This window comes from Silene latifolia, chromosome 11 (genome assembly GCF_048544455.1).
Source record: "Silene latifolia isolate original U9 population chromosome 11, ASM4854445v1, whole genome shotgun sequence".
NCBI classification, from domain to species: domain Eukaryota; kingdom Viridiplantae; phylum Streptophyta; class Magnoliopsida; order Caryophyllales; family Caryophyllaceae; genus Silene; species Silene latifolia.
The window spans coordinates 204,597,731-204,607,592 of NC_133536.1; the positions used below are offsets into that span (position 1 = coordinate 204,597,731).

Consider the following 9,862-nt stretch of genomic DNA (forward strand, 5'->3'; position numbering starts at 1 on the left):
TGGTGGTGGTGGTGGAGTGAGGGGGAATTTGGAGGATTCCACGATTCTAGCTCGGATTCTAGGAGTAGGTCTTTGTGGATATTTAGGTCGGGTTCTAGGAGGAATCGGGGGTTTGATATGGGTGGGAGGGTTCGGAGGTGGTGACGGTTAAAGGTTCGGAGTTGTTTAAATTATCAGTGTCATTGTCGATAAATAATTCTCGGACTTTTCATATTTTTCTCTTTTTAGGGGTGCTTATGTCTAGGAGTGAGTTATCGTTATCAAATAAGTCTTACTTGTGACCGTCACAAGCTTCCTTCTCTCATACATACATCAAATAAAAAGGACAAAACCACAGCAACAAAAAGATCTTGTTTGTTCACTCAAATTCGTTTGAGATTATTAATAGCTACAATCTTTTAGGCAATTTATTACTCAAATGTATTTCTTGAAAGTTCTATTTAGACCTGACAAAAGGGTTAATCGGGCCGGGTCAATACAGTTTCGGGTTTGCAAGAATTAGGTGCTTTCAGGCTCAGGTTATTTTTGGGTGGTTTGTTTTCAAGTTATTTAGAGATAATAATCAGTTTGCGATAATAAGCATTCGGGTCGGGTTAAAGAGGCTCAGACAATTCGGGTAACCAAGCAAATTTGGATTGAAAAGTTGGTGGCTATGCAAACCAGACTAAAGTTCGAAAATTGGTGAACCATTTAAGAAATTCTGGCCCGTAGAGTCACGTACTTCTGCGATTGAAGTTCTTTCATATAGCGGGCTTAATGTTTGGGCTTTATATAAAAGTAATTCAACAAATTGCTTATAACTGTCCAGCCCAATAATAATTTATTAAAATTACTTCATACAAAATAAATGAAAATTTCATTTTTAAAGTCTAAATGTAATTCTCCAATAGAAACGTCCTATAGCATAGAAAGAGTCTAATAAAAATAGGTAGCCCATTACAACAGGTTTATATAAAAACCAAACAGTAACTCTCATATAAGACCGTTCTGTAGGTTATAGCATATGACAAGTCCATAGGAATAGGTAACACATTACAACGAGTTTATATAAAAACGAAATAGTACTCCTTTCGTCTCAATGGAATTGTTTATATATGTTCTATACACAAATACCAAGCTAAGGTACAAAGAGAGGGGTTTTTAATATATTAAGTACAGAGTAAAATATATCCAAAAAAAAAGAAAAGTGTAAACTATTAACTAAAATGCCTGAAAAGAAAAGTGTATACTATTGATCGAGACAGAGGAAATATTATTATAGATTTTACAGCTTAACATCAAACATCAAACAACTAATATTTCTATTCCTTTCGTTTCGACCATTTGTTTACCCATACTATTTTAAGGTGTCTCATTCATTTGTCTAACTTTCTATATAATGAAACTCTTTATGAGTAAATTAAATTGATCATCACATTGCCCTATCGTTCACTTGATATTCATTAACGACATTCATAAATAATCCTTTCCTCTTTTCTTAATTTTTGTCCTAAAAATAAAGATAAATAAATAATCGGGAGTATTCTTTTATCCTCCTTGTCTCCATAGTCCATCCCCTCCACAAGAAGACCTAAAATGGGCCATGGGATTATGAAGAATTTTAAATTCTTAATTAGAAATGATTTGATGTTCCATATATTTGAATAATTAGTCTCACTGTAGACGGATATATCTGTCTAAAGTGAAAAACGGTCAAATATGCTTAAAGTGGTGACATTTTTGGGTCCACCATGCAACTTGTTTCTTGTCTTATACTTAAAGTGAGTAGATATTTGACCCGTCTATAACTATTGACGAATATAGCCCGTATATAATTAGAATTTGTGATTGGAATATATATATTGTGTATGGTGGAAAGGAAGATATGATTATTATGCTTACAATTTTGAGCAAAGAAAAACATTCATAAGTATGCAATATTCACCGTATATACGAACAATAAAACAAAGCCAAATGAAATGAAACGTAAACAATGAAATATGAACTTCAATTCAAAGCTTGATCCTTCATCATAAGGGCACCATTGTCATTTCTCCAACGACGCGATACTAAGGATTTTTGGTATGTAACACCGAACCATCGTTTCCGGCCAACAATCTATACTTATCCTTCCTTGTGAAGTTGGTGCATTGAAAGCCTAATGTGGCAGCCAAAAGCCATTGAACAAAGTTAGCCACTTCATGTGGAGTTTTACCACATGAACAAGTAGCCTTACTAGGAATTTGATCCAAAAATGTCACCTCATAAGTTGTTCTAGGGTTCATAAAGAAACAAAACAAATCTAAACCCTTCCATCCTCGAGCAGTTGTCGCGTGGAAAAACCCGGCCTTGTAGTTTAGGGCTACAGGCACAATTTGATCAGTTAGCTCAGCGAATAAACCACTAAACCTTAAAAGGAAAGGTTCGCGACAAGTGGTCCCCTCAGGACAAATTGCCAAGTCACCTTTATTCAACATCTCTTTTATTTTATCAGCATCGACCTGTCTATTTCTAGTAAGACGAATAGTTGGAATAGGAGCGAAAATCTCAGTGATTCGTGACAGCGAGTATGTAACTGCTGGGACCTTCCTACCTAGGACTCGAGACAAAATGACAGGGTCCATTAGGGCGCGATGATTACACACAAAGAGGACACCTTGGTTGGAGGAGGAAGGTGGGGGAGGTGGATTGCCCTTCACTATGATGGAGAGACCATATATTGCCTTAACATAAGGAGTGGCACATAATGGTAGGACTAACACCATTATCATGCGGATTATTCCTAGGATGACTCCTAGTGGAAGGTACAATAGAATGAGGAGAGCCGTGGCGGGTTTTGGGTTTTTAACTAGGCGGCCGTCGTGGAAAATCACCGGTAGTGGTTGTTTGAAGTCGTGATTGTCGTCTTCCATCAGCTTAAGCTTGCTTGTGAACGGTGGAGAACATTGTTCCTGTTATACAACGACATATACAACAAGTTAGCCCACCTGAACTTGACTTCATATATATACACTCTTTCCGTTTCAGTCATTTGTTTACTTTTTACATTTATTTATTGTAAGGGTTATTTTAATCAAAAGATAAAGAAATGATTAAGACAACAAAAGCAGACTGTAGTTAAGATAAAGTTTGAAATACAGTATTATTTTTCTTATGTTGCACCATAAAACAGTCGCACAAAATAACTATTGCTACGCATATTAGATCCCAATAACTTAATAACTACTCCTTATTAAGTTGAAATGAAGCTAATAATGGACTTTATATATCTGATGACTGACGTATAGTCTATGTACTGCTCTATATATATTAGCGAAATAAATTAAATGTTAAATTTTAATCATGATTATCCGTATTAATTGAAAATTTTGAAAGCAGACCCGTGAATTTTACGGGTTTAAAACTAGTTTTATACAATTATTGGAAAACACAATTTACCTTGCAAAGTGATGTGAATGAGTTGCTACCACGGGACCTTCCCAGCCCTAAACTAGGCCTTTCAAAACCAAACAACTTAACAACACGGTCCGGCCCCAAACCGACATTCCTAACCAAACCCGTAGCAAACCCGAACCTATTAACAATCAATTCACTCCCAATTACATGATCAGCCCCCAAATGCTCCTTAACAAACCTCTCCACCATGACCCTTGGCGTTTTAGTCAACACAACTTTTTTATCATATTGACTAAACACCTTCCATGCATCCATGTCAATCTCGTCCATATAAAACTTGGGTAAGACGGCCCGACCCACGTATTCAATATCGGATACCCGGAGCCCCACAAAGGCTATAAATATGGTAAATCGCAATGCGATACCCTCCATACCCGACTTGTGAAACAAATGGATAATTGGCCATAACATGAGTAGTAGGGCAAACCGGATTGGACCGGATGCCTCGAATGCGACTAACATGAAGTATGAAAACGGGTCCGGATCCTTTATTAGGGTCCCTTCTAGCTCCGACACTATCGATTCCTTAGTAGCCATGCTATTATTTGGGATTAGGGTACGTAAATTATTTTAATTTCTTAGTAAAGGTGAAACCATGCATGAAATGTTTTTAAGATGTTTGGAAGAGAATGAATAACGTTTTAATTCACATTTATGATATATATAATCAATAGTTATACGTAAAATAAGTACTACTAATTGCTAGGTAAACAACTTAGTATATCCTTACCAAAACTAGGAAAACCAAGATTTTACCAACATGTTATTATAATACTCCTATATGGAATATATACATATTCAACAAAGAATAAGCTTAAAGTGTAGAGTAGTGATATCATCATGCTTTAGCATTTTAAGTAACTTCGCCTTACATTATTCAATAGTTGATAGTGTTCTATTAAGATCACAAAATTTTGTCGGGAATATCCGTTTTAAACATAAAACAGGTCAAATAGCTATGATACATAAAACAGAATGTCGAGTGATTATCAAAAAGCTTGTCCTATTTATGTAAGTGAAATGTTATTTAGTTCGTTTTAATCTTAAGACAGATATGTCATCGTAAGAAAATATCGAGTTCTCGAGTTCAAAAGTACATTTTACCAATTTAGGGTATGATCGATATTGTTGCTTTTTCTTCTTACTAAAGTTTTGTTTTCTTAATTTCTTCTAATTTTATAGGTGAATTTGAGAAGAATAATATAGACTAAAGAGGACACTTGGAAGTATCATAGGAGTAAGGTCCTTAAACTATTACGTATATTACGTACTCGTAATTAATCAAACCATTGGTGACACCTACTTACTTTGAATTAGTTGTGTGTTAGAGAATACACTCCATAATAATGGTTGGTCAATTTATTTATAGCTTCAAAGTGTATATAAGTTGCTAGGAATTTTGAGTACATGACATTTTAGTGACAAATTAAAGTTGGTGAATTTTTAGAATCACATCTATTTGACACATGGATTAGATTCTCATGCATTATTTATGTTAAATGAATGAACGTGTGACCTAATAGAGTAATAGTACTAAATTCAACGTAATTTGATGGTTTCCTTTTGATTATATATGCGATCATAAATGGAAAACGAGTTAACGACACTGAATATCACTTACTTTGGGTAGCACCTGGTGTAAATTTGTAGATTACTTGTGTGTTTTCAGTTCTTTCCTTAACTTTTAAATTTTAAAAATATTAAAAATATTTTTGATCAAAATTTATAACTATAATTAGTCTTTTTGGTTTAATTTTAACTTATTTCAGTTCAAATCAGCTCCAATTAGTTTAATTTGGTCCAATTCCGTCAATTTAGCTCTATTTAATTAAATTCAGTTATGTTAAGCTCCGTTAAGTTTTTACTCGGCTTACCTCCACCATCATCATATTGTTGTTGTTGTTGTTGTTGTTGTCGTCGTCGTTATTGTTGTTAAATTTTCACTTTAGCTGCATTCACTCTAGCTTAATCCTACTCAATTTAGTTTAGTTTAACTAAACTTCTTTCAGTTCAATGCAACTCATTTCAACTTCAACCGAAAGAACATACCCTAGTTTTATATAGACCTGATAAACGGGTCAATTTGGTTTGCAATAATTCGGGTCAGGTCGAGTTATTTCGGATTTGGGTCATTTTCCGATGGTTTGTTAATTGTATCAATTTATTTTGGGATAAGGATCAATAAGCGACATTAAACAATCGGGTCGAGCCAAAGAGGGTCAGATCAATTCGAATTTCGAGACATATTCAGATCCTTGATTCGTGTACGAGTCCAGTTCTGATCGGATTATTCGGATCATGACAGTTTTGCTCGGTCTAGTTTATACATACCCATTGCGTTTATAGCGGAGTATCCAAAGACGGGATTGGGAATTTTTTTATTTGAGTGGGCTTGCATTCGTTGGACATAAAAGACTAAAACGCGATTGGGCCGCTTACTAATTTATCATGATGAAAATTGAAAGGGATATTCTCTCGTGTACCCCTGAACTTTTTCGATTTCTATTGTGTACCCCTCGTTTTTCATAAAAAATATTTGACCGACAATAATTCTCTGTTACGAGTTCAGGAAATGGTAATTTTTTTTTTCAAACCAATTATCTCGTCAAGGCCTTCAATTTGAAAAAAAAAAATCACCGCTTTTTGAACTCGTAGCCGGTAGTTATGGTTGGTCAAACATTTTTTAACGAATAAACTTTGACCGACCATAATTCCTGACTATGAGTTGAAACGTCGGTGAATTTTTTTTCACATGGAAGACCTCTTAAAGACGGTCAATTTGAAAAAAAAGTTTATCGTATTCTGAACTTGTAGCCAAGAGTTATTGACGGTCAAAGTTTTTTTGCATGAAAAGAGGGGTATATCAAAGAAAATGAAAAAGTTGAGGGGTACACGAGAGAATATCCCAAATTGAAAAGTATGAACCCATACCAAATTACGTACTACTCCTTTTATACTAGTCAATAGTTTACATTTATTTTATATTATGACGAAAAAATAAGCAAATGTAAACTATTATCTAGAGACGGATAGCGTATCATACAAAAATAATGTTCCTTATTATAGTAACAATTTATGTTATCATGGTAGTAACTCGTAAGTGCTACTTTTCTCACCTCATTTATTTATCTTTTGTATTCTTTATAAAGATATATAAAATACATAAATAATGATCGAAAATAGAGAGTAAGAGGATCAGATGTATTATATATGATCCTACAGTTACATTATCGTGACAACTGACAACTATGATAATATATAGTCCATAATATATATGCTCAAGTTTCATAACATTATTTAGAGTAATTGTTTGTAAAATCAAAATTCATTTGGCTTGAACAATTTTTTTCTCTATATATTTTGCTTGGTTTGTACTCCTTGTCTCCTTGATGTCTTGATGATATGGTATTTGTATAAATGTTGTTTGACTTTTACTCCCTAAATCGATGAAATACATACTCGGAAAAAAAAAATTGAAACAGAATATCCGTAGCTTGTATTGTACTTCCTTCATCTCAGTCAATAATTTAACTTACTTTATTTACATTTACAAAATAAAGCAAGTATAAATTATTCACTGAAATAAATAGAATATGCACGTAGTACGTGATACGAGTACGGTAACGATAATAAACAACAAACGTTGCTGGAGTGAGAGTCGAACTCGGGACCTTGATTCACGAAGGGACGAGATCGTTCTCGATGGGATATTTGACTGAAAGTCCGCCTAGACTTTGAGTCAATGGGATATTTGGGTCGAAGATCCGCCGAGACCTCGATCCAATGGGTGTTTAAAATAAAGACGCCGATCGATATTTTAAACAAGATTTGAAAAGAACCGTTCAAATCTGAGATTTGTGATCAAACTGATCAATTTTATTAACTTCTTAAAACTTGGGTGATTTTATATCAATACAATCTAGACTATTTATAGTAGCTAAAAGAACGACTCCTAAACCGATACAAATACTAAATTTCTAGACTCCTAATACTAGTCAACCACGGCTTTTATTCTTCTAACGACGAAAAAATTGTCTTTAATTCCTAATGGTATTCCAAATTGCCTTATTAATATTTAACCTAATTAGCAAAAATAATCCTACTTGTATTATGAATCCAGAATCATATCATCCCCTCCTTCTTCGAAAGGAATTGACCTCAATTCTTGAAGATACACGATGCCACCTGGATCGAATACAATCCTGACGAACATAGATGCAAAATTGATAAAGAACATGAAGTTATTTGTGAAAATCATTGCTATCCTTTCCAGCTCGTCATTTTCAATGCAGTCTTCAAGACTATCCATCTTTTGCCATATTAGCTCGTGCCTTCCACCCCACCACCCTCTTTGCACAAGAATAACTTCATCATTAACCTCAACAGTTTCCTCATCATTATAATCATCAAACATAGGAGGTAATTTCGGATCAAACTTAACCTTCTCATAGGAGCTTTCAAACGAGAACACCGCCGACATAAATTTTTTTCCCGGATGAACAGTACACGTGAATAGTAATTTTTTTTTTTTTTTTTTTGTCACGCCTCGAACAAGTTACTAGAACTGCTCCTGGGATAAGTAATCAAAACCGATTAACCCTCGAACTACCTGCTCAAGTTTAACCCTTGAACTCCAATCGCAATTAGAAATTCAACTAACAACTTGGTTTGATACGCCTAGGACCGTCTAGATTTAGGGAAATCAAGAGCCGAAGCTCTGATACCATATGATACGAGTACGGTAACGATAATAAACAACAAACGTTGCTGGAGTGAGAGTCGAACTCGGGACCTTGATTCACGAAGGGACGAGATCGTTCTCGATGGGATATTTGACTGAAAGTCCGCCTAGACTTTGAGTCAATGGGATATTTGGGTCGAAGATCCGCCGAGACCTCGATCCAATGGGTGTTTAAAATAAAGACGCCGATCGATATTTTAAACAAGATTTGAAAAGAACCGTTCAAATCTGAGATTTGTGATCAAACTGATCAATTTTATTAACTTCTTAAAACTTGGGTGATTTTATATCAATACAATCTAGACTATTTATAGTAGCTAAAAGAACGACTCCTAAACCGATACAAATACTAAATTTCTAGACTCCTAATACTAGTCAACCACGGCTTTTATTCTTCTAACGACGAAAAAATTGTCTTTAATTCCTAATGGTATTCCAAATTGCCTTATTAATATTTAACCTAATTAGCAAAAATAATCCTACTTGTATTATGAATCCAGAATCATATCAGTACGTAATTAGGACATACGAGGCCAAAATGCCGCATATATGTGTGAAATTAAGTGGCTTAAGAAATTGTGTCACCAAAGCTTTCGTGATGTAGGCATGGTCAGAACAACTTCACCAACACGTACAAAACGATAACCCAAAATATTTATTCCTAAAACTGTTCACCAAACAAACTTACGAGGAAATAAAGAACACCTCAATTACGAAACTCCATAAAATATTCTCTAGTCGCCTTGATTTTGATCACGTCAAACAATAATCCCATGAACGTAAAATACCTAAAATTAGACATTTTAGACAAACATTTTTTTACATATATACAATTTTCTTACACAACATGATGATAATCGAATCTCACGATGAAATAACCAAATATTTACTGAAACGGTTATTCTCGTGTAAGAAGACATGAGATTAGATAGCCCGTAAACAAGAATTTGTGATACTAAAAACAATAGTTAATCTGTTTTTATTCATAGCTAAAATACTTAAGTTAAGAATCTATTGAGTTGGAAGGACTATTTTATTGTTGAAATTCAGGTCAAAATTCATAATTTTTTTTTCTAGGGCAAATTTGATATTAACCATTCTAACTCCGCCATGGCCATCGCGAATTTTGAAACTCTACTCACGAGTCGAGCTCGACAATCATTCTTCGTACCACATTGAGGACAATGTTAGACAAGAATAACATCTTAACTTAATTTAGCAATAGTTGGGGTTTAATCACCTTTGTAAATTGTATACATAATTTATTATTAAGGTAAATCATCATTATTATTTCTCCGAGGGACCAGAAGTTTATGACCTTTGTAAATTGTATACATAATTTATTATTAAGGCAATACAACATTGTTATATTTGGAAGAGTATTGTTAATCGAGTAAGCAATACGTAGCCAACATTTTAGGTTTGACAGCTAAATGCTAATTATTGAACTTAAACTTCACAAATTCTCACTTTAGATGGACTGTGGACGGATAGTGTATCTTTCACAAAATAAAAGTGGGTGAGAAATAGACACCCTCATTTGTGCTCCCACTTGCATTTTATGAGAGAGTCACTATCCGTCAACAGCTTTAAACGAATAGTGTCAGTCTACAATGAGACGGATTGATTAAACTTATAGGGGTTAAATTGTGTTACCAAAAGCCTTGAAGCAACAACCTCTATACC

At 34.3% G+C, this 9,862-nt stretch overlaps 1 protein-coding gene across 1 annotated transcript; it reads right to left on the reverse strand.

Annotated features, from left to right (window-relative positions):
* Window positions 1-2,005: 2,005 nt before the first annotated feature.
* LOC141615368 (glycerol-3-phosphate acyltransferase 5-like) lies at window positions 2,006-3,985 on the reverse strand. Its single transcript, XM_074433757.1, has 2 exons — window positions 3,418-3,985; window positions 2,006-2,930 (listed from the first exon to the last, which is right to left on the reverse strand). Exons 1-2 carry the CDS (start codon window positions 3,970-3,972, stop codon window positions 2,049-2,051), a joined length of 1,437 nt encoding a protein of 478 aa, XP_074289858.1. The 5' UTR covers window positions 3,973-3,985; the 3' UTR covers window positions 2,006-2,048.
* Window positions 3,986-9,862: the final 5,877 nt, after the last annotated feature.